This window comes from Peromyscus eremicus, chromosome 8a, assembly GCF_949786415.1.
Source record: "Peromyscus eremicus chromosome 8a, PerEre_H2_v1, whole genome shotgun sequence".
NCBI lineage: Eukaryota > Metazoa > Chordata > Mammalia > Rodentia > Cricetidae > Peromyscus > Peromyscus eremicus.
In genome coordinates, this window is record NC_081423.1 from 43950733 (window position 1) to 43978131 (window position 27399).

Sequence of the window (27399 nt, forward strand, 5' to 3'; positions counted from 1 at the left end):
TGGGCACGGTGGCACATGCCTTTAATCCCAGCACTCAGGAGGCAGAGACAAAGGATCTCTGAGTTCCAAGCCCAGCTGGTCTACACAGCAAGTTCTAGGACAGCAAGAAAGACTGTCTCAGAAAAGTAAGACTCACTTCCACAAGGCAGAGGCACCTCCCACAGCCTGGGGCACTGGGTTGAGCTCCGGGCTACATAGGAACAGCAAGACTTGTTCCTCTGCTGTCCTAAGTCAGTCTTTGGAGAAGGGCTTCTGGGTTTGATGTCCCCAGGTGAACTAAAGGGAGACCAAAGCCACCTTATCCTACTATGTCTGGCACATGACAGCCAACAGGGGCCATGACTAGGCTGGAGTAGCAGTCCGGAAGCTAGGGTAGCTAGTCCTACTATGTTGTGCATTCTTCTTGGCAGGATGTCAGCTCTAGTGCCACTCTGCAGCAACAAGTTGCAGCAGGGTGTGTCTGCAGCAGCACTTGCCTGGCCCACAAACAGCAGCAGCTGCAGACACAGGCATAAACAGAGAACAAGTTGAAATTCTCATAATTTTAATGGTCAATAGCTTCCGGTTGGCTTCTGAATGGTATAGTTAAACAATATACTTAAGACATCCCCACAGCAAGTTCACACCCCTCAGTAAGTAGCGTTGGCTCCATCCATATTCCATTGCCCAGTCAGACTTCCACAGCCTGGGACCCACACCTGGGTTATGGAAATAGACATCTTAGTGTAATGAGCTGAATAAACCCCTGGCATACCCATGATCTGTTATTTTTGTTGAAAAATAACAAGTATTAAACCAAACACTTTCCCAGGTGCTGTTGCCTCATGGAGAAAACCCAAGGTGTTGCTGTAGGGATCTGAGTCCTGTGGGCCCTGTGGTTCTGCTCGCGTCCCACTCTCCTGCAGTCATACGGCGTAGAGCTCATAAACCTTCTTTACACAGTACACCAGGGCAGCCAGTGCTATTGTGTTGTGCAATCTCTTTCTGTGCAGGTCGTCCTTCCGAACCAGCACCACTGGTGTGGAGGAGGTGAGCGTGTGCAGAGGCAGGCGCGACAGTTTATAGGCATCATACTCCACCTGGTACTTGCAGCATGGGTCAAACTGCCAGGAGATCCCATAGAGGGTACAGCAGGCCAGGCTCAGCACACCAGCGGGCAGGGAGACGTAGTGGGAGTAATCCAGGGGCAGTGCCAACGGGGTGAAGAGGCAGGCAGTGCCAGCCAACACGGCCGTCTTGTGCAGGCAGTTGCCCACAGTGATCCAACGTGCTGTCTCATCTCCAATTCGGGTGGGCTCTATCACAATGTACTTGTACTGGGCTTCCAGCGCCTGCTCCAGCTCATACTCAAACTGGTCCTGGGCGTTCTCCCCACTGTAGATCTCATGCACTATGTAGCAGTCTGTGGCTGACAGGCTAACCCTTTAGTGGAGGGAAAAAGACAAGGTTAGGTTCAACAGCCTGGCTCATCTGGATGTGTGGGGTTTGGACAAGTGTTTGCCTCAGCCTTAAGGATAGCCCACTTACAGGTTCATTTGCTTCAGAACCCAACCCACAAGACAACAATTTTTTTCCCCTGAAAGAAATGGTGAGACAAAAAGACCACAAAGGTGGCCCAGCATGGTAGCCCACACCTTTGATCCCAATACTTAGGAGGCAGAGGCAGGCAGATCTCAGGTCTGTGAGCTCGGCCAGTCTGGTCAACATAGTGAGTCCCAGACAGCCAGAGCTACTCCCCCCAAATCAGACTGTACTCCCAATACAAGGCACGGGGGTGGGGGAGGGGAAGAACACCCCATACCCAGACCAGCACCCCTTAATAAAAAGGCACTGGCTTGGAGCTTGGATTTAGGCAATGCAAATGCTTTACCCCAAAACAGTGACTGTAATTAAACTGGGCTCAGGTAAGGCTTAATTAAATCACATGCCCCAAGTCAACTGTGCACCAGGGAGAATACTATTCCCTGGGGTGGGACTAGAAGCCTCAGCATGGGGAACAGAGAAGGCTCAGAGGCAGAGCTTGCCTAGCCTGTACAGGGCCCCTGGGCTCACCCCTAACACCACAAAAATAAAAAGAAGCCACAGCATGGGGCATGGCCAAAGCAGCCTGTCCATTGGCATGCCATGTTGCAGGCTCCTGCGACCTCCCAGGAAGCTGAAGATCCCAACTGGAAAGAAAGCAGCATTCCCCCATTAAGGTCTTCTGTGGAATTCCTCCATCTAGAGTTCATTCCAAGGGTAGGAAGGTGAACAAACCCACAGTTTGTTCACAACAGGACACACTTATTTTCAGACACTTTAGCCAATAAGTAAGAGCTTGAGGAAGGGGTCATCCCAGCTCAGAGTTGAGACACAAAAAGCCAAAGTGCCAATTTACACATCCATCTGTGAAACTGAGACTCTAGGCAGAGCTACTTCTAAATCATCACAAGTCCTGCCCACTTCCAAAGCGAACACAGGGCACTTCCCTATGCACAGAGACTGTGAGGCAAGCCCTCTCCCCTGTGGAACACTCAAGGCAAAATGTAGGTCCAAGCTGGGATTGCAGTGCCCTTACAATGCTGTGGCCATCTTGAACACAGAGTAAACAGTTTATCTCAGTAAGGCATGTCCAGCACCTCCAACAGACTGCCTGTCTTAAAAACTTATTACTAGGCAGATGACACTTCTGATTTTTGCCTGGCCAGCACCTCCTGCATGCCAATCTACCCAGGCCATGCTGAGTCTACCTCTATTTGTCAAGACAGATGAATAGGCATGTTCATGATTACAGACATGTCTGGAAATGGGAGGCCAGTGCTCCATAATATGGGGTGACATGAAGCAGACACAGCCAGGAAGAGCTCTTGAGTCAGTGGGTCATGACTCTCACAGCTTGCAGCAGCTATAGACATAGCTGTACCCACCCGATCCTCATATACCCTGAGCTGGTCCTGTAGACATGCTCACCAAAGCCCTTTCCCACCCATTCTGGACTTGGCCCAACTATACAGCATGAAACAAGCAAAGCAAGCTAACAACAGAGGAAGCAGGATACCACACAAGGAGTCTCTCAAGTTCACAATTAGGCAGCACCTATACACCCATGGGTACCAGACACATAAATTCTACGGCAACAGCCAGTTAAGAAAAGTAGTACCGCATCTCCTTTGGGATGGTAGAATCTTTAGAAAAGTGTATTTCCAGAAAGAAAATGGTTAACACTCAAACCAAACATCCATGAAGCACAAGTCCCCTATGTTGAAGTGCATGGATCGCACAAGATGCCAGCACCCTACTTTGTTATGCACTGGTAGAAAGGAGGGAGTCAGCTGCTGCTGCTGCTGGTGGTGGTGGTGGTGGTGGTGGTGGTGGTGGTGGTGGTGGTGGTGGTGGTGGTGGTGGCGGCGGCGGCGGCGGCGGCGGCGGCGGCGGCGGCGGCGGCGCACGCCTTTAATCCCAGGACTCAGGAGGCAGAGGCAGGCGGATCTCTGTGAGTTCAAGGCCAGCCTGGTCTACAGAGTGAGTTCCAGGAAAGGCGCAAAGCTACACAGAGAAACCCTGTCTTGAAAAAAACAAAACAAAAAAAAGGAAGGAGGGAGTCCTGCATGCCACGGCAGGTGTGGTTTGTTTTTGTTGAGATAAGGTATCTTCTCTGTGTAGTCTTGGAACTCAGAGATCAACAAGCTTCTGCCATAAGTGCTAGGATTAAAGGCATGCACCACCACCAGCTCCACCTTTTTTTTTAAACAGGGTCTCTCACTGACCCTGGAGTTTGCCAACTGGCTAGACTGGCAGGCCAGTGAGAGCTCCAGGGATCCACTTGTCTTCCCTCTCCCCAGCACTGGGGTTACAGGCTGACACATTTCATTTAGGTGCCCCTCCTGCAAGCAGAGTAAGCATTTTATCCACAGAACCATCTACCCAACCCCAGGAGGGTATTATTTTAGTTATCTACCTGTTTACATAAAAGCACCTGCATATCCAGGAGACAAGGAGGTCTGAGAACAGGGCTATTTATCATTAGGAGGGAACTGAGTGGCCCAGGGAAGGAAAGGGAGCCCCCTTTCACTAAAGGACCTTTGATCCTACACTTGGTCCAACCTCTCTATGTACTTTGTTAACACTGGGTGAGGGGTCACTCTATCCTGAGCCTTCAGTGGAACAGGTGGCAACCTTGCTCCAGCACCTCAGGTCATGGGCCTGCCCAGGTTAACCAGCTTTGGGTAGGGAGGGAGATAGTCAGCAAGAGTGACTTGGCAATGCTGCCATTGCGGCCAAAAGGCAGCTGTAAGTCCATACCTTGCCCTCTCTGGGATACAGCTGCCCTGAGAATATCTGGCAGGCTGTGCAGAGGGCTCTGCAATCCCTCAACTCTACCCAAGGCCAAATCTCAAATGTCAATCTTCCCAAAGTCTAAAAACACCCTTTCAAGAGCTGGTGAGAGCAGAATCTGCCTGTTAATCGAGAAAGAACTAACTGGGCTGCCCACTACCCGGGCAGTGGATGGCATGGCATTCTGTAATGGGGATGCAAGCAGCAGATCCTCTCATGCTTCACTGAGGTACAAAACTAATAAGGTCTGTCATTCAAGCCTGTCTTTGGGATTGTCAACTAGGAAGAGTAAGGAAATGAGGCTTCATATGCAAGATGGTCTCTGCCAGAGGGAACTATGTGGGGTAAGGCAAGGCTAGCTTTCCACTTACAAAGTTAAGGGTAAGTACAAGTTTTTTTTTTTGCAAACATGGTATCCCTGGCTAGTCTTGAACTCACAGGGATTGGCCTGCCTCTGCCTCCTGAGTCCTGAGATTAAAGATGTGGGCCACCAGGCCTGCTTGGCTGAAGCCAAGCTTATTATTATCTGTGATAAAACATACATAACAAAATTTAGCACCTTGTTAAAATAGTTACACCACTATACAACTATCTCCGTAAGGTGTAAATCCCAAGTCAAACCCACTGACCACCCTCTTGTCCCCCCTATTCTATTTTCAACGTATTGAGTTCAACTTTTCTAGGTAATACACATTCATAGAATCACATTATTTGTCCTTTGGTGGCTTGGCCATTTCACTTAAATGATGTTTTCTTTTAAAACAAAACAATTTTCCCCCTTAACATTTTTGTTTCTTTTTCTTCTTTTCAAGACAGGGTCTCACTCCATAACCTTAATTGTTCTGGAACTTGCTATATATACCAGGCTGGCCTTGAACTTGGGAGATCAACCTACCTCTGAGTTCAAGGCCAGCCTGGTCTACAGAGCACTGAGTGCTGGGATTAAAGGTGTACATCATCAAGCCTGGCCAATACTTGGTTGTATGTGTGCATGTATGGAAGTCACAGGACAATTTGCAGACGTCAGCTCTTTCCTACCCTATGTGAGTTCTAGGGAAAGATCTCTCTCTAGACAAATAAGTTTTTATTTTATGTGCATTGGTGTTTTGCGTGTGTGTGTGTGTGTGTGTGTGTGTGTGTGTGTGTGTGTCTGTGTGAGGTTGACAAATCTTGAAGTTACAGACAATTGTGAGCTGCAATATGGGTGCTGAGAATAGAACCCAGGTTCTCTGGAAGAGCAGCCAGTGCTCTTAACCACCAAACCAGCTGTCCAGCCTTTTTTTTTTTGGGGGGGGGCGGAAAGACAGGGTTTCTCTGTGTTGTTTTGGTGCCTATCCTGGATCTTGCTCTGTAGACCAGGCTGGCCTCGAACTCATAGAGATCCGCCTGGCTCTGCCTCCGGAGTGCCGAGATCAAAGGCGTGTGCCACCACCGCCTTGCCCCCCCTTTTTTTTGGGGGGGGGTTTCGAGACAGGGTTTCTCTGTGTAGCTTTGCGCCTCTCCTAGAACTCACTTGGTAGCCCAGGCTGGCCTCGAACTCACAGAGATCCGCCTGGCTCTGCCTCCCAGTGCTGGGATTAAAGGCGTGTGCCACCACTGCCCGGCTCATTTGTATTTTTAATCACATTTTATCATGTTAAATATGGTGATGCATTCCCATGATCCCTGCACATGGAAGATAGTGGTAGAAGGATCAATCATGAGTTTAAAGGCCAGCCTCTGCTACACAGAAAATGAGTCTAGTCTAGACTATATGAGACCATGTTGCAAACAATACAAGGAAAAAAAGCCTATCAAGGGAGAATGCACAGACCATACAGCTCTGAATTTTAGTTGGCATAGCATCAATGCCACAATCTTAGGACACTTTCATCACCCTAGACACTCTGTACCCCTTAGGGTACTTTTCTTTCCCTTGATCCTTCTCAGTTGTTAGCAGCTACCAATCTGCTTCTTGACTCTGTGGATTTGCCAATTCTGGTTATTCCAGATAAATAGAACCACACACCACATGGGGCTTTGTGATGGGCTTCTTTCTTAAAAGCATTATGCTTTTAAGAGGCATCATGTACCAATGATATTTACTGTAATCCTTAAAAGTACATATTTAATATAATTTTTAAAAACCCAGGAGAACTATATGTTACATGTATCAAAGGCTCTGTGTACCAAAGATCAACAGCCACTTTCTTCCTGTGACATCTAGTAATTGACCTTTACATGTTATGTTCACTAGGACTTTCTCTTTTAAAAACAAAACAAGAAGCCGGGCAGTGGTGGCGCACACCTTTAATCCCAGCACTTGGGAGGCAGAGCCAGGCGGATCTCTGTGAGTTCGAGGCCGGCCTGGGCTAACAAGTGAGTTCCAGGAAAGGCGCAAAGCTACACAGAGAAACCCTGTCTCGAAAAACAAAAAAACAAAAAAACAAACAAAAAAAAAAAAAAAAAAAAAAAAAAAAAAAAAAAAAACAAAAAAAAAACAAAAAAAAACCAAAACAAGAAGCCAGGAGGTGGTGACACACCCCTTTAATCCCAGCACTTGAGAGGCAGAGTCATATGAGTTCGAGGCCAGCCTGGTCTACAGAGTGAGTTCCAGAACAGCTAGGGTTTACACAGAGAAACCCTGTCTGGGAAAAACAACAAAACAAACAAACAAACAACAACAAAAACAAAAACCATAAAAACGGGGTTGGGAATTTAGCTCAGTGGTAGAGCGGGTTCGGTCCTCAGCTGGGGAGGGGGGGGAATGGGACATAAAAACAAAACAAGTAGTCTGTGAGATGGCTCCATGGATCAAGGTTTTTTTTTTTCCCCGATGCCTGAAGATGAGTCTGGTCCCCGGGACCTCCATGTTTGAGGGAAGAGAACCAACTTCAACAAGTTGTCTTCTGACCTCCACATGCATACTGTGGCATGACTGCACACAAACAAATGTAAAAGAAATTTTAAAATAAAATTTCAAAACAAGCATGTGTACGAGGTGCCAGAGCAGGATGTCAGGTGTCTTCCTCTATTCCTGACCACCTTACTGCCTTGAGACAGGGCATTTGTGGAAATGTCAGTAAAATGTGCTATCTTTCCTGTCAAAGGAGTAAAGGAAACAAAGTTTCAACATTAGCTGAAACCAGCATCTCTTTGTCCAGGGTTCCTTCAGCTTTGCTCTTCCCATCCACTGGGGCCTGCCTTCCTAGTTCTTGAGCTATGGTCTTAGGACAGGCCCATAACCTAACATTTGACTAAGATCAAAGCATGGGCTCAAGATTGTGCCTCCTGGTCTCAAAAATTGTACTTCCCTTACCAACAGTGCTACATAAGAATTTGCAGCTCTGCTGGGTGTGCCTGCCTGTATAGCTGGCTCCATATGCAGCTGGACAGCCTTCTGCAAAAGTAAACTTTTTTTTGCATTATATGGTCATTTCCCTGAGACCCCAGACCCATTTCTAACATTCGGCTAGGCTTGCTGGCTAGCATGCCTTCAGGATCTCCCCATCTCTCTGCCTATCCCTCCACATGCTGGCTAACAGGTACACAGAGCCATGCCCAGCCTCCTTTCATGTGAGTGCTAAGGATTTGAACGCAGGTCCTCATGCCTGCAGCACAAGCACTCTTACCCACTCGAGCTACCTCCCCAGCCCTATGCTTCTTTTATAATAGAAAAAAATTTTTTTCTTAAAAAAAAAAAAAATCTCGCTGGGTGGTGGTGGCGCATGCCTTTAATCCCAGCACTTTTGGGAGGCAAGGGCAGGTGGATCTGTGAGTCTCTGTGAGTTTGAGGCAGCCTGGTCTACAGAGTGAGTTCCAAGGCAGCCAGGACTATTTCAATGAGAAACTCTGTCTCAAAAAAAAAAAAAAAAGAAAGAAAGAAAAATCTCAACTGGGCACAGTGGGACATAATTGTAGCACCAATTACCCAGAAGGCTAATGCAAGAAGACTGAGCCAGGCGGTGGTGGCGGATGACTTTAATCCCAGCACTCAGGAGGCAGAGGCATCCTGAGTTTGAGGCCAGTCTAATCTACAAAGCAAGTTCCAGGACAGCCAAGGCTACACAGAGAAACCCTGCCTCAAAACTAAACAAACAAACAACAAGCAAACAAAAGACTATGAGTTCCAAGCCAGCCTGATTCCTTTGCCAAGGAGAATAAAATAAAGCTGGGACTGTGGCTTGGTGGAGAGAGTGCTTGCACAGAGCCCTGGTTTGATGCCTAGCAACAGATCGAAGCCTGTATGTTATCCTCTGCTACACATCAAGTTCAAAGCAAGCCTGGTTATACTGGTTACCCTGTCTCAAAACAAAAACAAAAACAAAGCCGGTGGAGGGGGCACTCACTTTTAATCCCAGCACTTGGGAGGCAGAGGCAGGTGGATCTCTGTGACTGTGAGTTCAAGGCCAGCCTGGTCTACAGAGTGAGTTCCAGGACAGCCAGGGCTGTTACACAGAGAAACCTTGTCTCAAAAAAACAAAAACAAAAGCTCCAAATTCAAAAATCTGTATGTACCCCTTATCACAGAGACCAGATACCAATGGGGCTCCCACTGCTAAGGCAAGCAGGAAGTGGCTGGCCTCCCACTCCTGTTCTGTGCCTAAAGAGAAGTCGCAGAAGCAAGCTCCCAGGCCAACAGTTTCTGTGAGCAGGAAGGGTCTTCTAGCTATGTTGTACTGGCCTCATCCTATAGTCCTGCTGGGAAGAGGACAATTCTGTATCGTGGGGGTGGAGTGGGAAGCGGGCATCTCTCTCTAGACCCAGAACTCAATCTGATGGTACACTTCCTAGGCCCCAGACTCTCAGGCAGGGTTCAAGTGGAAACTCACATCTAGGCTAGCAACTGGTGCTTGTTTCCTTTTTTAAACACCTGAAGGTATTTCCATCAAAGCATCCCTATGTAGCTCTGCCTGAACGAAACGGGTTCCCAAGAATGTTTGCAAAGAGGGACAGGAAGAGAAAAACTATTGTGGCAATTAAGACATCGGGGCCTGAAACTGTAAAGTAGAGCCAGGGATCAAGCTGCCTTTTTGTTTTCAGACCTGGCCTCACTATGTAACAGCGGCTGGCCCAGAACTCAGACATCTGCCTGCGTCTGTCTGTCTGTCTTCCACATGCTGGGATGAAGGGTATGACCATCATAAATAACCATCATATTACTCACTCTTAGCCACTGAGCCATTTCTTCAAGACTGATTTTTTAAAAAAAAAAAAAAATACACATATATAGGAATGCATTTTATTATAGATAGATAGATAGATGAGTGTTTTGCCTGCATGTATGTCTGTGCATCCTGTGTGCAGTGCCAAGGAGGACAGAGACCATGGATGCTCAGAATTAAACCCAGGTCCTCTGGAAGAGCCACTAGCGCTTATAAATGTTGAGCCATCTCTCCACTTGGCAAGTGTGTCCCCACTGCTGAGGCAGAAAGCTTTTCAGTCTCCAGACCACAGACACAACCTCTTATAGGAGCAAAGTGTCAGGTGCCCTTTGAAACAGCCTAGTCTAGGTCTCCCTGTTGTCTGCCACATAGGGTCAACTGTTTGATCTTTCTGCTTTCTTTCATTCCCAGGAAGTCATGTTTGGTTAGCCAGAAGTGGGTTTCCTGGACCGGCGGGTGGGCGTGGGGGTGGAGGTGGAGTACAATACCTCCTATCCCAAGAAGCTACACAAGTGACCATGTTCTCATAGAGCAAAAAGTAGCCCAGTCTACCTAGAGGGACCCTGTCTCCAAAAAAGCCAAACAAACAAAAAAGCAACCTGACCACTGACGACTCCATTTGTAGGCCCCAGATACCTTAAATGTCACAAGTGTCCCTCTTCCTGTCTCTCATTACAAACATTTTTAGGAACCTGTTGCATTCAGGCAGTTAGATATGAATGCCTTGATGAAGACAGCCTCAATTGTTTTATTAAAAAACAAAACAAAACAAAAAGTTGCTAACTTAGATGTGAGTTCCCATCTGAACCCTGCCTGGGAATCCGGGGCCTAGGAAGCACACTGTGAGATTTCATTCTTCTGGGTCTGGAGACCCTCTCCCCGGCAAATAGTACAAAGCTTGCTTGAATGAAACAAGGAATAGAACTGTCCTCTTCTCAGCAGGACTGTAGGATGAGGCCAAACAGCTAGGAGATCCTTAACTGTCACAATAGTACTGCCCTTCCAGAGAACACCAGTTCCCAACACCCACATGAGGCGGCTCAAAACCACTTGCAACTCTAGCTCCAGGAGATCAATGGTCTCTTCTGGACACTGCAGGCGCCCACTCAAATACACTATTAAACCAAATCTTGCCAGTGGTGGTGCACACCTTTGATCCCAGCACTCCAGTGGCCAGACTGGTCTACAGAATGAATTCCAGGATGGCCAGGACTACACAGAAAAACCTTGCCTTGAAAAACCAAACCAACCAACCCAAGAACGAACCCAAGAACAAACGCCCACAAATCTTGTGTTCTTACAAATATGTATTACGTGAGTTATTTCCTGCCCCGCCACCTGCCCCACTTCCCCTACCCTCCCTCCCTTTCTGTTGCCCCTCCTCAAATTTACTCTCGTTTGTTAAGTCCAAGGGCAAAATACTTTGCTACCTGAGCCAGTTTCCTGGTCCCTCAAAGTACTGTAGGAGTGTGAGGACCTGGCTGGGTGCAAAAATCAAAGAGAACAGCAGCAAAACATCTGTAGCTGTTTATATGTAAATTAATTACTCGATAAAGTAAAAACCTCAGCCCCTCTGGCACAATAACATTTCAAGTGCTGACAGACACAGGCAACTAGTGGTAATCCCAATGATCAGCAGAGATGTATAGCCTTCATCTGAAGAACTGTGGGGAGAAGTCAGTGGTTATTGCCTTTCCCCAGGAACTCTGTGCCCATTAAAGTTGCTGTCGGCACCAGGACCCAAACACAGAGGCAACAAGAAGGTTCCCTGTCTGTGTATGCTGGCTCGTGAATCACACTTCCCGTCCCACCCACAGCTCTTCCCACACTCAAGAAGCAAGCCATGGCCAACACTAACTAGGCAGAGCGGCCTCAGCCTTCCCCCATCCCTGGACACTATCAACCCTACCTCTCAGTGGGATCCACTGAAATTCAGAACCTGTAGAACTGGACCACTGTAGCAGAAATCAAAGCAAATGGAATCTAGACTGCTTGAGGAAAACAGAATATGTCCCAAAGGCAGGACCATGGCAGAATGGACTTACACATTCAGATCTGTGAGCAGAACATGTGGCTCAGCCAAGGGTGCTGTCGTCTCTCACTAGCCAACAGGCAGAAGGCCCCGACCCTCACATAGTGGCTACAGATCCAGAAACTTTGGTGTATGTCCCTGGCCTGCTCACCTCATCCAAACCAGGAGTAAAACTACCACATACCCGAGCCAGCATGAGAACCTCTTGAAATATTAAATGCCTCAAATCCCTGTAGACCCCAGCTCTAAAAAGGAAGCATCAGAACAGAAAGGGGGTCTATCACCCCAGAAATGTAAACCAGCCTGTCCACGTGGCCGTTCAAATGGAGTAGGCACTAACCCTACACCGGCCACTGGGATCTCATGTCCCTGTATTCACAAATATGATGACAGTCTTCCAAGAGGAGGTGGCAGGAAAGGCTGTGGAGGCAACCCCATAACTGGCTGCCTGACAATTGCACAGAACAGAGGAAGGAAGCTATAATACCCCAGGCCGTCCTGTAACACCAGACACAGATCAAATATCTTCACAAGGTCATCAAAAAAAGGAATTCAGAGTACAGGGCTATACTCACATTCCAACAATCATGGAGATCTCAGGGATGCTCAGGGGCCCTGAGAGTAGCACCAAGTAGCCCAAGAAAGGATAGGCAAGGCTGTTTGAGAGCTGGTCCAGGCTGGCACACAGGTGGCAGAATACAGATCCCTGCTCTGCTTTCCTAGATGGGTAAGTGTGCCTCAAAGAGGCCAGCAGGACAAACGGCAATCTGTTTGCTGTGCTCGCTGTCAGTATGCTCAATTTTGGACAAGAATTCAGGTTACAGCTCAGAGTCTGATGTTCTTCATTACAAATACTGTTGTTTCCCTGGATTTAATGGAGTGGAGAGAAAAATCAACACATGAGCAGCTCTCAGTTTGCTCCTTTCCCCCTCCAATTTCAACCTAGATTAGCACTGTCCCTCGCTACCGCACTGATGGAAAAGCTTTTTCTATGCTTAGCCATTGGCCCAAACTGAGTACCAGGCACCCGAAACATGGTCTGTGATCTAAGAGCTAAACTTCTCATTGTATTTAATTTTAACTTCAATGTAATGGTCACACACGGCTAGCAGCTACTAAACTGCTACAATACTAGCTCTAGTACTAGCCTGTGTTTCTGGATGCAAGAAGCAGGCAAAGCAAGAACCACTGCAAACTAAGCTGACAATCAGCATCAAGCAAGGCATTAAAAACAACATATGCTCCAGAGCATGCAGCCACTGGCAAATAGGATGTCTGTTCAAAGCAATCCCACTCCAGCGCTTGCCACAAACCACACAGCATCTCCTTCAGTTTCAGCACAGGGCAGGCAGCAAGGTGTGAGCAACTCTGAAGGACTCTTACCATGAAGCTGAAATTTGAGTCAGTCCAAATGTGACATGGAACAAAGTCACTTAGGAGCCATAAACAGCTTACTTGTGTCATGAGAGCCAATAATACACTCAGTCCTCACAATCTATGGTGCTCAGCATACAAAGATTCTGGACTGCTCCACCCAGTCAGGCCACCAAGTGAGCAGGAATGGAGGTGTGCCCAGAAGTCAGCCTGCTAGCCAGGGGGGTTATGTTTCCACACACTGCTCTGAGTGGGAGGGCCTTAAGAAGATGGGATCCTAAGAATGAGTCCCTTGGCAAGGGCCTTCCCACAAAGGCAAACAGAGGGGTAGCCTCCAGTCCACCACACGTATCTAGGAGGGCAGAGGGCAACTCTCAAATCATAAAATCTGATGCACCATTCCTGGCAGACACACAACACCTGCATGCATGGGTAGAACCTGCAGTTTCTGGCCAAAGGTCACAACCTGAACACCTACAGGACCCATGCAGATAACCTCAATTAGTCAAGTTGCCAGGTGAGGAAGCAAACAGAAGTTGCTCTGAAGAGTGTCAACTACTATCTAGTTTTACTATGAAATCTGTATTTGATTTAAATTCCCTTAAAAGCTGATGCTCAATCAAGGACTGGACCCCTACTATAGTTGGCTGGCTGACAAACTTTTTAATTAATATTTGTTTCAAGACAAAGGAAAAATTCTAGCAAGGCCCATGCTTGAAGCATGCAAATTTGACCCTTTCAGCCTGTATCCAAGAGTAAGAGTATCATAGGGTGTGGTTGCACACACCTTTAATCCCAGCACTTGGGAGGCAGAGGCAGATGAGTTCAAGGCCAGCCTGGTCTACAGAGTGAATTCCAGAACAGCCAGAGCTACATAGTGAGACCTTGACTCTAAAAACAAACAAGTAGTAAAAGTATCTTTGTCTTCTAGGAAGGTTCTTTCCTGTTACTAAGGGGCTGAAATTGAAGATCCTGAAAGCATTCTTTAAGGTTTTAGGACATGGAAAACAACAAAATAACCTCTTTTGATGTTCTTATCTAAAAAATAAGCGAAAAGTTAGGAAAACCACTCTTTGCCACTGCTTTCCCATGGAACAGGAAATGCAGAATAGATTATTTTGCATAACGGAACTCAAGAATAAAACCAAGGCTAATTGCTACTGCCAAGCAAGAAGAATCATGTGGGATGGGAAAGCAAGGATGCATCAGTCAAAAAAGAACAAGGCAGCCGGGCGGTGGTGGCTCACACCTTTAATCCCAGCACTCGGGAGGCAGAGCCAGGCGGATCTCTGTGAGTTCGAGGCCAGCCTGGGCTACCAAGTGAGTTCCAGGAAAGGCGCAAAGCTACACAGAGAAACCCTGTCTCGAAAAAAACAAAAAAACAAAAAGAACAAGGTAGATGAGCTGAGACAGAACTTTTATGTTTGACAGTACTCACTGGGAAAGAAAAAGAAAAAAAAAAAAAGCCAAACTTTCTTTTCTACTGACATCCACAGTAAAATGCGGAGGCCTTTACAAAAATCTAGTAGTTCCACTGATATACACCCTTCTCCCCAAACTTCTGGTGGCCGAACAGTTTCTAGTAACCTACTAGTTAAAAATACTTCCCAGAATGAAAACTCTGCAAGTTCAACATGAAACAGGCCAACTACTCTCGCCTTCGGGAAATCATGGGAAGAAACAAACGCCTAGCGCCCCCAAACGCATTCGGTAGAAAAGGTCACTTTAAAGGACTTAGGGCAAGAAGCGCTTGCAGAGAACCCTCAAAGAGTGGCGATAACTGCCCGCTCAGAAGGCATCCAAGCACAGGCCCTTGGAGGCGCGCCCGGCACGCTGCTGCTCTCAGCAAACGCCCCTATCAAGCACACCGCCCGGCGAACCTCTGCCCTCCTCCTCCTCCTCCTCTTCCAGGAGCCCATCCACGCCACGTCGGGCGCCCAGGCCCAGGCAGCCACGTGCTCGAGCCAGCGGCCCGGAGCTCGCACGCCACTCCGAAGAACAGCTTGGCGGCCCGCGCAGTCGCTCACCCGGGCTCACGGACCGCCTAGTGCGGGGCCGCCACCCCTTCTGGTCGAGCTCCCCGTGCTCCCCGGCCGTCGCGCCGGCCCGCTCCTCCCACACCAGGGCCCCGCGGACGGGGCCCCGCGCGCGGCAGGCACATGATCCGGAGTCACGCGTGGCACAGAGGCTTCGCCGGCTCTGAGGTCAGCGGCCTCCCGCCGTCGCGAGCCCAACTCACCTCTCTCGGGAGCTACCGCCGCCCGGACCCAGACGCCTCCTTCCCCACGCGGCCATCTTGGAGACTCTCGGCTCGTCGGGGGCTGGCGCCGACGCGGCTCCGGGCGCGCGCAGGCCGAAGGGAAACGTAGTCCGGTGAGCCGCTGGTCCGCAGAGGGAGGCGGCGAGCGGACTACAACGCCCACAATGCCGCATGCCGGAAGGCTGCTGTAAACTGCCGCGCGCAAGAGGGCGAAAGGTGGGCTCCGCCTGAGGTAAGAGTCTCCCAGTCGCAGTGTGCGAATTACTGCGCCCACCGCCTGGACGTCCTTGGGCGCCCAGAGCGAGTGGCTGAAGGAGAGCGGAAAGAAAGCGCCTACCACTCCCAGAGCGCTTCGCGCGGCGACCCCGCCCTCACGGCCCGCCCAACCCTTGGCCTCGGCCCTCTTGCCCTTCACTGTGGCCTCGGCCGCTGGGGGCCTGCTGCGTTTCCCCTGGCTCACACCTCACGACGACTGGAGCAGCTTAACCGCCCCTATGTCTCTCTTCTCATCCGCAGGCTAGAACTCGTGCGCCCCCAGTTTGAAGGTCACCTCTGCTTCCGCAGTGTTAACTGCCCCCCACCCCACCACCACCACCAGAACTGAATTTGTTGAGGGTCTGTAGATGCGCGTGACCCCAAAGGCCTGTTCCTCCCAGCCGGTTTTGATGCTTCCAAACCTTGCTTGGGTCTATCTGTGTGGTTTCTAGTAAGTTCCTGGTTTTCAAATTGAGTGCTGCGCCCCTGCCTCCAAGTGCCAGACTCTAGCACAGTGCAAGTGTGGCAGAAGATGAGGGATGTGGAGAGAGAGAGGAGACAGAGACAGAGGAGAATGAGGTATGAGGGCCTGCAGAGATGGTTCAGTGGTTAAGGGCACTGACTGCTCTTGAGGGGACTCAGGATCTTTTCCTGGCACATGGCGGCTAACAATAGTCAGCTACTCCAGTAACTTCTGAGGCCCTCTTCTGGCCTCGTGAGCACTGCACACATGGGGTGCACAGACACAGGCACAGACCCAGACACGTTGGAAAAAGAAAAAAAGAAAGGTATGAAAAAGCCAGCTGAGCCAGGCGGTGGTGGCGCAGCACTTGGGAGGCAGAGGCAGGCGGATCTCTGTGATTTCGAGGCCAGCATGGTCTACCGAGTGAGATCCAGGAAAGGCGCAAAGCTACACAGAGAAACCCTGTCTCGAAAAAAAAAAAAAAAAAAAAAGCCAGCTGAGCTTGGAAACCCTCCCCTGCCTGGGCTACTCACAAAAAACAGCATGCGGGAGAAAAACTTGGCCTAGAGAAGGCAAGTGATAAGGAAATGGCCTATAAAGGTTCATGAGAATCATGGCTAAGGACTTGAGTTTATGCGTTTTTTCCAGATCACTAGCCTACCCCCAACCTCCCGAGTATCTTTGTAAATTTTTTTAATAAGTTGACTTTATTGTTAATTATGTATCTCTGATACAATTTGTCCTAGACACAGGAACCTAGAAACCTAAGCAGGTGGCCCTCTGTGACGCATCCAGGAGATAAAGTCTCTGCTCTTTCTTTTTTTTTTTTTTTTTGGTTCGAAACAGGGTTTCTCTGTGTAGCCTTGCGCCTTTCCTGGAACTCACTTGGTAGTCCAGGCTGGCCTCGAACTCACAGAGATCCGCCTGGCTCTGCCTCCCGCTCTGCTCTTTCTTATTTCCTGTTTCTCCCTTCTTTATTTACACTATTCTTTCACTTTCCCAGAAGCATTTTAAAGTGGTGGGAAAACTCAGCTCTCAAGGAACCCTGATAATAGGGCAAGGGCATGCTCCCTTTCCCATCATCCTTCACTTTTCTGTGTTTTTGTACCTATGTATGGTGTTCTATACTCACGGCCTAGGGAAGCCTGGACCCTCTTCTCTGCCCTACTGTAACAAGAGCCCCCCCCCCAAAAAAAATGTGCATTGACCAGGGGCTTCTAAGCTCACATTTAAACTGGGAGGCAGCTGGCCAGGAGGGTCTGCCTTTTCTGGGATGCCTGTGAGGTTCTAGTGTTCCAGTACCAAGTCTGAGAAATGGTGGATCCCCCTGGGGATCCATGTCCCTGTCTTGGTTTTATTTCCCGTTGCTGTGATAAAAATACCCTGACACAAGCCACTTAAGGGAGAAGAGGGTTTATTTGGCTCACACTTCAGGTTACAGTCTATGGTGGTTTTAATGAGAATGGTCCCCAAAGGCTTATATATTTGAATGTTTGATTCCCAGTTGTACTGTTTAGGAAGAATTAGGAGGTGTGGCCTTATTGTAGGAGGTGAGTCACTGGGGGTAGGCTTTGAGATTTCCAAAGCCCAGGCCAGGCGTGGTCTCTCTCTTTCGCTGCCTGGTAGTTGTTGTCTCAACATGTAGGATCTCGGCTACTGGTCCAGCACTATGCCTGCTTGCCAGCTGTCATGCTCACCACCGTGATGGTCATAGACTCACCCTCTGAAAGTGTAAACAAGCCCCTAATTAAATGCTTTCTAAGTTGCCTTGGACATGGTGTCTCTTCACAACAAAGAACAGTAACTAAGACACAATCCATCACAGCAGGGAAGCCATAGCAGCAGGAGCTTGAGAATACTTTTCACAGGACATCCACAGAGCAGAGAATAGTATTCTTTCTCTCTCTTGCCCCCAGTAGTGGGTAGTTCTTCCCATCTTAGTTAATTAAGATAATACCCCGCAGACATGTCCACAGTCCACCTTAATGTGTCTAGGCAACCCTTCACTCAGACTCCTTTTCCTGGTGACTCCAGTTTGTGTAAAGTTGACAACACAAACTGACAACACTACCTCATCTAAATTTGACACACGAACACATCACTTTAAACCATAACCTTAAGCTTTCATTCCTTCTTCCCAAAGTCTCATGTTTAGCGCATCATGTAAAATGACAACCCAGCTTTTAAAATCCCAACACTTTAAAAGTCCAAAGTCTTAACTGTGAGTTCCAGCAATAGTAATAATAAAATTTCCATCATATGCTGGTACAGAATAAACATTACCATTTCAGAATGGAAGGATCAGGACATAGCAAGGGATGATCCAAACAAAACAAAAATCTAGTAGAGCAAACACCAAATCTTGAAGCTCCATATCTAGCATCTGGGACTTGTGATAAAATTGACTATGGTCCGAAAAGTTCAAGCCCTGCTACTTGTAGCTCACATAGCTTAACTTCCAGGCCAGCTCTACTCCACACCTGCAGCCATTCTTGGCTAGATGTCCCATGGTCCTGGCAATTCCAAAATCCTAGGAATTCCAATGCAGTTTAAGTTTCACCTTCATAGCTTCACACAGTGGCCACTCAGGGACTCTAACCCTGCCACACAGTATCTGGCCTCAGTGGCTCCTCATGACCTCCTCAATCTTTGCTCTCTTTGCCTTTAAACCTAGAGGTCTAAATTTCCCCCATTTTACAACCGGGTTTAGGTTTCAGGGGTTTTTTTTTTGTTTGCTTTTTGTTTTTGTTTTTGTTTTGTTTTGTTTTGTTTTTTACAGCAAACAAGTTTTTTTCCAACAAAGGGCCTTTAGTCAACACTGCCCCTGACAGCAGAGATGAGGAGGGAAGCATGTGTGAGGCCTGAGCCAGCCCCTACAGTTTCACAAGACAGTCACAAAAAAAAAAAAAGACAGTTCCTGTAACCCCCTGAAACAGTATGCCCAAAAATGGAAAAACTGAAACCTCAGCCAATCAAAAATATACTAGTGTAAATGTACATTTCTTTCTCACACACCAGTTCCCAAATAACTGACTCAGAGGCTGAATATAAATTATAAATGTTCAGCCAATAGCTCAGGCTTGTTACTAACAGCTCTTACAACTTAAATTAACCTATTTCTATTAATCTATGTATTGCCATGTGGCTCATGGTTTTATCTGTCCTCTAGCATGTCTTGCTTCCTGGATGGCTGGTTGGAGTCTCCTGACTCTTCCTTGCTCCTTCCTAGCATTCTCAGTTTGGCTCTCCTGCCTAATCTTATTCTGTTCAGCTATTGGCCAGTCAGCTTGTTTATTAAACCAATCACAGCAACAAATCTTCACAGTGTACAAAGGGGTTATTCCACAGCATACTAGTGTAACTGCTGCTTGTTTGACCAATTATGTTTGAGATGACCTAACTGTTCCTGAAATTCCCCTAGCTGTGCTTAAAAGGAGTCTGCCCACTCCTCTCAGGGTCCGCACCATTTTGTACAGGTGAACGACCCCACATATGCTGGGGTAAATAAATGCTCTTTGCTCTTACATACTGTTTGAGTCTGGGGTCTTCCTTCAGCATTTTCTCGGGCCCCTACAAAACCACTATTACATAGATAGTATTGTCAAGCTATGCTGCCAGCTTGAGATATATCCCAACCTTTTTGGACCACAGTTGAATCCACTCTGTGTGCTGACCCTGAAGAAATAATAATCTGTTTACACAGGTGCAGAGTGCCAGGTTTCTCTTTAATGACTCCATTCAGTCTTTTTAACTTTATGGCTGCTCTTCTCCTCTGAAACTTTAAGCCTGCCTACATACTTTTCCTCTGTCAAGGAAATTAGTCCATTATCTCTAAATTCAACTTCACTCAGGTTCTTGGAACATGAAGCCAGATGCTTGGCCAAAATATCCCAAGAATGGCCCCGGCATAGGTCTTGACACAGTCCTTCTTTGTTACCCTGTGAAATCTCATGAGCCAGGCCTCCTCCATTGTGTTTCAGCATTACTATATTCCTAGCTCCCACCAGAATGACCCACGAGTCTCTACTTACAGCTTTCAATGTTTTCTAGCCTAAAGTTCCAACTTCTTCCACACCTTCCCCACAAAACAGTTCCAAAGGCCCCAAAGTCCCATGTTCAGGTTTCTCACAGAAGCATCTCCACTTCTGGTCCCAATTCCTGTCTTAGTTCCCATTCCTTGTTGCTGTGATCCACTGATAGAAGCATTTATTTGGTTCACAATTCCTGGTTATAGTCTATCATGGCAGGGAAGTCACAGTGGAAGGAGTTTGAGAGAACTGGTCACATGACATCCACAGTCAAGAAGCAGACAGCAATGAATGCATACTTCTGCTCAGTTCCCTTTCTACATTTGTACAGTCCAGGATCCCATGAAGGGAATGGTGTCACCCACAGTGGGTAGGCCTTCCCACTTGTGCTGGCTAGTTTTATGTCAACTTGACACAGGCTAGAGTCATCTGAAAGGAAAGAACCTCAATTGAGAAAATGCCTCCATGTGATACCGCTGTAGGGCATTTTATTTTTCTTTCTTTCTTTTTGAGACAGGGTTTCTCTGTGTAGCTTTGGAGCCTTTCTTGGAACTCACTCTGTAGACCAGGCTGGCCTCGAACTTACAGAGATCTGCCTGCCTCTGCCTCCTGAGGGCTGGGATCAAAGGCGTGCACCACCACCACCCGGTATGGCATTTCCCTAATTAGTGATTGATGGAGGAGAGCCCAGCCAATTGTAGGTGCTGCTGTAAGAAAATAGGTTGAGCAAACCATGTGGAGCAAGCCAGTAAGCAGCACCCCTCTATGGACTCTGCTTCAGCTCCTGCCTCCAGGTGCCTACCCTCTTTGAGTTCCTATGCCAACTTCCTTAAATGATAGATCATGATGTGGAAGTGTAAGCCAATAAACCTGTTCCTCTTCTTGTTTTGTTTGTTTGTTTGGTTGGTTTTTGGTTTTTCGAGACAGGGTTTTTCTGTGTAGCTTTGTGCCTTTCCTGGAACTCACTTGGTAGCCTAGGCTGGCCTCGAACTCACAGAGATCCGCCTGGCTCTGCCTCCGAGTGCTGGGATTAAAGGCGTGCGCCACCACCGCCCGGCCTCTTCTTCTTTTTGATAATAGTATTTCATCATAGCAACATTAACCTTAAAACATCACCCATCACATGCCCATAGGCCAAACTAGGGAATCCCTCATTAGGACTCCATTTCCAGCTGGGCGGTGTTGGCACACATCTTTAACCCCAGCATTCTAGAGACAGGGCAACTCTGGTACATTTCAAATGCTGACTGTTTCCTGCATGGTCCAATGCCTGTTGGCTTCATATGCTGACCCAGCCAGACTATTTCTGGCTGACTATGCTCCCCTCTTTTCTAACACTATGATTTGTTTACTCCTGCATTATTATACTGTAAGTGCTAACTCCTCCCTGTCTAATTACAGTAGGCAGTGCTACCCCGAGAGTATACAGATAATGACCCAGCTAACAAGACATCCCTTGAGCATTAGATCCAAAGGGAAAAAATCCTACCCATTTGGAATTCTAAACTGAATAATGATTTAAAACAAAATAATAAATGCTATTCATACAAACATGTCTTTTCTGAACTTAGCAGTTTAATAATTCAGGTTCCATTTTCTATCTATCTATCTATCTATCTATCTATCTATCTATCTATCTTAGGAGCTTCTTAGGAGAGCAATATTATTCCACTGAGATAAAACCAGCTTCAGAGATGCTCATAGCAGGGAACAACATTCCAACTTTTGTGACTGACTCCTGGAAGAGGGACAATATAGGCAATTGGTTTAAAGCCCATTTGGGTAAAGAGTAATCCCAGAAGCATTTGGGATACAAACTAGTGCTTCTGATTTTCCTATGACTATTCTCAGACATACCAGAGGTTGTTTAGGGGTCAGAAGACAGGATGGTTGATTTTGGGGCTGGAAAGATGGCTCTGTGGTAAAAGCACTTGTTGCTCTTATAGAAGACCCAGGTTCAGTTTTCAGCACCCACATGTATGGAGGATTTGACATTCTCTTCTGACCTCAGGCATATGTGTGGTACGCATATGTACATGCAAACAAAACACCAATACAAAAAAATCTTTAAAAGATGGAGGAGGAGGAGGAGGAGGAGGAGGAGGAGGAGGAGGAGGAGACAATGACAGGATGGAGAACAGCCTTTGAAGGCTCAGTGTGGGCAAGAGAGATGCTCTCTTCACTTGAGAGCCCTTGGTGCGTGTCTCTCCACTTAGCACCCTTTGAATTCCAGTGCATCCTCAGGAACTGGACTAATGTTGCTCTTCGAAAACCTTTCATTTTGTGTGTGTTTAGTGTAGGTGTTTATGCACATGAGCACGTAGAAGCCAGAGGTAGATGTCAAGTAAGTTTTCTACGGTTGCTGCCATCCTATTTTTTGCAACAGTGTCACTCAGTGAATCAGGATGTCCCTAGACTGGCTGGTCAGCAAGCCCCAGTAATCTGCCTATCTCTGTCAGAGGGGGCATCGGATCCCCTGGAACTGGAGTTATAGATGGCTGTGAGCCACCTTGTGCTGGGAATCACACCCATTTGGTCACATTTTATAAGGAATATTAGAAAAATTCCCCATTGCCTTGGAATACACCACATATACCACACACACACACACACACGCGCGCACACACACACACACACACACACACACACACACACACACAAATATGTAAATAATTAATTATTGTCAGTGGAACAAGAGAATAAAATTATCAGCTCAACAGGGGGACAGAGACTTGGAGTTTCTAAAAAGAAGTCATGGACTGGAGAGACGGCTCAGTGGTGCTCTTCCTGAGGACCTGAGTTCGATTCCCAGCACCTATATCGATATCGGGTGGCTTACAACTTCCTGTAACCCCAGCTCCAAGGGGATCTGACACCTTGGACCTCTGTGGGCACTTGCATCCATGTGCACATATACTCCCATATAATAGAAATAAATCTTGAAAAAGTTACAATTTGTAGAAACCAGGCCCCAAGCTTAAAGGTAGAGACTGAAGAGATGGTGTGATAAGCATAGTAAAAAATGCCCTTTAGATCTCTAGAAATAGCTTAGTCGGGAACCCCACTACACCCCAGGCTGCAACTGACAACCAGAACCCAACGGCATCATTCACTCAGGATAAACAGACACGAGACTGTGTAAGCGCACGGCTCCAGGACTCCCACTTGACAGTATATAAGCAGAGACCAAGAGCAATGCATCACTCTTCACTCTTCAGGACTGTCAAAGACATCGGAGAGACGCCACCTTGATCTATCCTGCTGCCTGCTGCTGGAGAGTCTCCCCTGGAATCCTGACCCTAGAATTGGAGACTGTGGTTAGAGACTGGATCCAACCTTCAGCTAAGATATGTGACAGGTGAGCAGCCTTGGGGAGAGAGCCTCAGGACTGTAGTTAGGAATTTAGAGTATGAGTCTTGTGTGATGACCTTCAGCATAATAAAATATAACTTCTGTTACACCAACTATGCATACTTACCTTCTTGCTCCTTACAGATGGCCCAGCAGTTAAGAGCACTGGCTGCTCTTCCAGAGGATCCCAAGTTCCATTCCCAACTTCCACACAGCAGCTCACAATCATTTGTAACTACAGTTCCGGGAGACCCGGTACCCTCCATCAGGTGTGCCCAGGCACTTTGGTTTTAGTTGATTCCAGCCGTATAGTCAAGTTGACAACTAAGATTAGCCATCACATGGACTGTTACCTGAAGTAAAAGATGAATAAATTCTTTCCTCCCCAGCCGGGCGGTGGTGGCGCACGCCTTTAATCCCAGCACTCGGGAGGCAGAGCCAGGCGGATCTCTGTGAGTTCGAGGCCAGCCTGGGCTACCAAGTGAGTTCCAGGAAAGGCACAAAGCTACACAAAGAAACCCTGTCTCGAAACCCCCCCCCCAAAAAAAAAAAAAAAAAAAGAGTATGCACCCAAGGCTACATCCTGTTCTCCCAAATTGTCCTTTGGTTACCAGCTGTGCCATTTTGAATTAGCCAACCATATAAGAGTGTTAGGCCAAGTTCTAACCACTCACAGAGGCAAAGGAATAAAAAACCCAGTGGGATTAAGGGTGTGGTAACCCACACCTCTAATCCCAGTATCTGGGAGGCAGAAGCAGGCAGATCTCTGTGAGTTTGAGGCCAGCCTGGGCTACAGAGTGAGATCCAGGACAGCTAGGGCTACATAGTGAGACCTTGTCTCAAAAGGAAACAAAACAGCAACACCCCAGTGGGATGGCTCTGTGTGTGCTCCCTGGGCTCAGAGCAGTTTTGCACCTTCTTTAGAAGTGAGCTTTTTACCTTGATGGAATACTTTGTATTGCGTGATCATTTCCTTGGAATCCCAGACCCATCCTTTCTTTAAAAATAATTTTTTACATGCATGTATTATTTTGTGCATGTGGGCACACATAGGCAGGTCAGAGGAACACTTGCAGGGGTCAGTTCTCTTCTCTCCTTCCATCATGTGGCTTCCAGGGATCAACTCAAATCATCAGGCTTGGCACCAAACACTGTACCCTGTTGAGCCATCTTCCTGGCCCCAGACTCATTTCTAACAACGGCTTGGCTATGCCCAGTCAAAGGGACCCCCAGGGACCAGCTGGCCTAGGTAATTCTGATCTTGGGGCTCCAGGTTCAGAAAGCTCATGTCCTTGACATTTAAGATGAGCACCAGGCCGGGTGGTGGTGGCGCATGCCTTTAATCCCAGCACTCGGGAGGCAGAGCCAGGCGGATCTCTGTGAGTTCGAGGCCAGCCTGGACTACCAAATGAGTTCCAGGAAAGGCACAAAGCTACACAGAGAAACCGTCTCGAAAAACCAAAAAAAAAAAAAAAAAAAGATGAGCACCAGAAGTGTCTTGGTTAGTTTTTTGTCAACTTGATTCAAGCTGGAGCCATTGAGAAGAGGAACTTCAGTTGGGAACGTCCCCACTAGATTAGCCCATGATCTATTTTCTTGGTTGATGTGGGCAGACCCAGCTCATGTGGGCAATGCCACTCCTGGGCCAGTGGTCCTGGATTATATAAGAAAGCAGGCTAAATCCTAGCACTCAGGAGGCAGAGACAGGTGGATCTCCGAGTTTGAGGCCAGCCTGGTCTTCAGAGTGAGTTCCAGGACAGCCAGAGATACACAGAGAAACCCTGTTTTGAAAAATCAAACCAAAGAAAAAGAAAAGAAAAAAATAAGTAAATAAAGGCTGAGCAAGCCATGAGGAGGAAGCCAATAAGCAATGTTCCTGCATGGCTTCTGGTTCAGTTTCTGCCTAGAGTTCTGGCCCTGACTTGCCTTCAGTGATGGACTGTGACCTAGGATATGTAAGCAGAAATTAACCCTTTCCTCCCTGTCAGGTCCAAAAGAAACTGGGGACAAATGGTTAACTGTGGCACCTATTAGCATACCCAAGAGCATTCTGACATCTCTCAGTATCTCAAGTACTTGGTACAGAGTCTATGCTGTCGCTGTCAGCTCTTCTCACCACGCTCCCTTCCCTTCTCTTGGTCTCTTTTGCTCCCTCTCTTGTTTTCCTCTCTCACTCCCGCACCCCCCACTTTCATGGCTCAGTTCAGTCTCCTGGTCATGTTTAATTACTACTTTCTCTCCCTGCTCTGGAATCTTCCAGATGCTTTTGGCTGTACTTCCTCATAGCTACAAGAAAAACCTTCCCCTCAGCCATACCTTGGAGTGGTCATGTCCTCATTTCATTCAGTTCCCAAGTTCATTTTGGCTATGGTGTTTTATCACAGTAACAGAAATCCTAAGACAGAAGATGAATGTACTATGGGGCTTCAGCCTCAGATAAGTGGTGAACTTGCAATGGCCGGAAGACCCAGGCACCATCACAGTTGAGAAATTAACTGAGTATAAACCTTTGTCCACTCATCATAGTGCTAGGGGCATTATTTCCCAGTGTTGGGGATGGAACCCAGGGCCTCACACTTTCTAGGTAAGGACTCTATCTTTGAGCCCGGCCCCTTGCTGCTGTGTCGGATTGGGTGCCATCTGACCGCTAACCTACACTTATTTATAAGGGAAAGTCAGGCCACCCACATAGCACAGCTGTACAACAGGCTGCTGATACAGACAGCAGCTGTAAGGAGAGCCAAGGCAATGCCTTAAGTCCTACCTCTAATGGCTCCTCCTTCTCTCGGGGCCTAGGCCTTTTGTGGCTGATGTGGAAGCGGGTGGGTCTGTGGTCTGAGGCCAAACCCCTGCACTCTGTGGCTGGACTGGTTGCTCCATAGAAGGCAGGCACTCCCAGTTAAGGAAGGCCCGTATTCTGGGCTTTACTCTGCTGAAGAATGTCAGTGTGAAGACAGATGGTTCTCATAGCTCACGGTGGATACAGGAAACAGTACAACACTACAACACTGCAGTGTTATAGGCCTGCAGACCATGCATCCTCTTATGAAATGGAGACTTGCCTGGAACCCGAGATTTGGGGGCTGCTTACAAGTTCCTGGAATCTTCTAGAGAGGGTCCAGGGAGCCAGTGATACACAGAGAAATGTCCAAGCTAGGAGTAGGGGAAGAAGGCCTGGACTTGAGTCTTGGGTTGAGCACTAACTAGGTAAATAACTAGGTTATTTATACATTAAAAAAAATTTTACTTCTGGGCAGTGGTGGTCCATGCCTTTAATCCCAGCACTCGGGAAACAGAGGCAGACAGATCTCCAAGTTTGAGGCCAGCCTGGTCTACAGAGTGAGTTCCAGGACAGCCAGGGCTACAGAGAGAAACCCTGTCTCGAAAAACCAAAAAAAAAACCAACAACAACAACAACAAAAAACCTCACAAACAACAACATCACCAACAAAAATTTTACGGACCATCAGTGGTGGCTCATGCCTTTAATCCTAGCACTGAGAAGACAGGAAAATCTCTGTGAGTTCAAGGCCAGCCTGGTCTACAAAGCAAGTTCCAGGACAGCCAGAGCTGTTACACAGAGAAACCCTGTCTCAAAACAAAAAAATTAGCTCAGTATGAGAATACTTGTCTAGCATGTACAAGGCCCTGAATTCCTTGATTCATCCCTGCTAACACACACACACACACACACACACACACACACACACACACACACACACTGCACACACTGCCAGGTATGGATGGTGCACATCTGTAAACCCAAAACTTGGGAGGTAGAGTTAGGAGGATTAGGAGTTTCAAGACCATCCTCAGCTACATAATAAGTTCTAGTCCAGCCTGGGCTACCTAAGATCTTGTCTCAAAAAACAAACCAAACAAAAAAGACCAAGACAGAGACTAAGTACTTCCTTTGCAAAGCACTGTGCCATGGAGTTTTAGCAATGACCAAGACAGCTGTGGCTCTACCCTGGAGGACTGAAGGTGTACTGACCAGTCAACAAACAAGAAAATTCCAAGTGGTGAAATGAGATAAAAAGACTACCCAGTCTTGGGATAAAAAAATACCAGGAGCCAGTGTTAGATCAAGGATGGCATCATGTAGAATACAAAGGTGACACTGTCAGTGTCCACAGGAGCAGGGACAGAGCTCCACACTGTCACTGCTGTGGCTTGAG

At 47.5% G+C, this 27399-nt stretch overlaps 1 protein-coding gene and 1 long non-coding RNA gene across 3 annotated transcripts; one reads left to right on the plus strand and one right to left on the minus strand.

The window, feature by feature from the left end:
* Tmem11 (transmembrane protein 11) lies at positions 1-15378 on the minus strand. Of its 2 annotated transcripts, XM_059270835.1 has the most exons (3): positions 15104-15203; positions 12066-12355; positions 1-1422 (listed from the first exon to the last, which is right to left on the minus strand). In XM_059270835.1, the coding sequence occupies exons 2-3, from the start codon at positions 12077-12079 to the stop codon at positions 906-908; spliced, it is 531 nt and encodes a 176-aa protein (XP_059126818.1). In that variant the 5' UTR covers positions 12080-12355; positions 15104-15203; the 3' UTR covers positions 1-905. The 2 variants fall into 2 exon arrangements, with proteins under 2 accessions (XP_059126818.1, XP_059126817.1); XM_059270834.1 differs by lacking the exon at positions 12066-12355 and having other exon boundaries at positions 15104-15378.
* On the plus strand, positions 15000-23658 carry LOC131917177 (uncharacterized). The gene is made up of 3 exons (XR_009380632.1): positions 15000-15356; positions 23089-23228; positions 23366-23658. It is a non-coding gene; the product is annotated as an uncharacterized LOC131917177 (long non-coding RNA).
* Positions 23659-27399: the final 3741 nt, after the last annotated feature.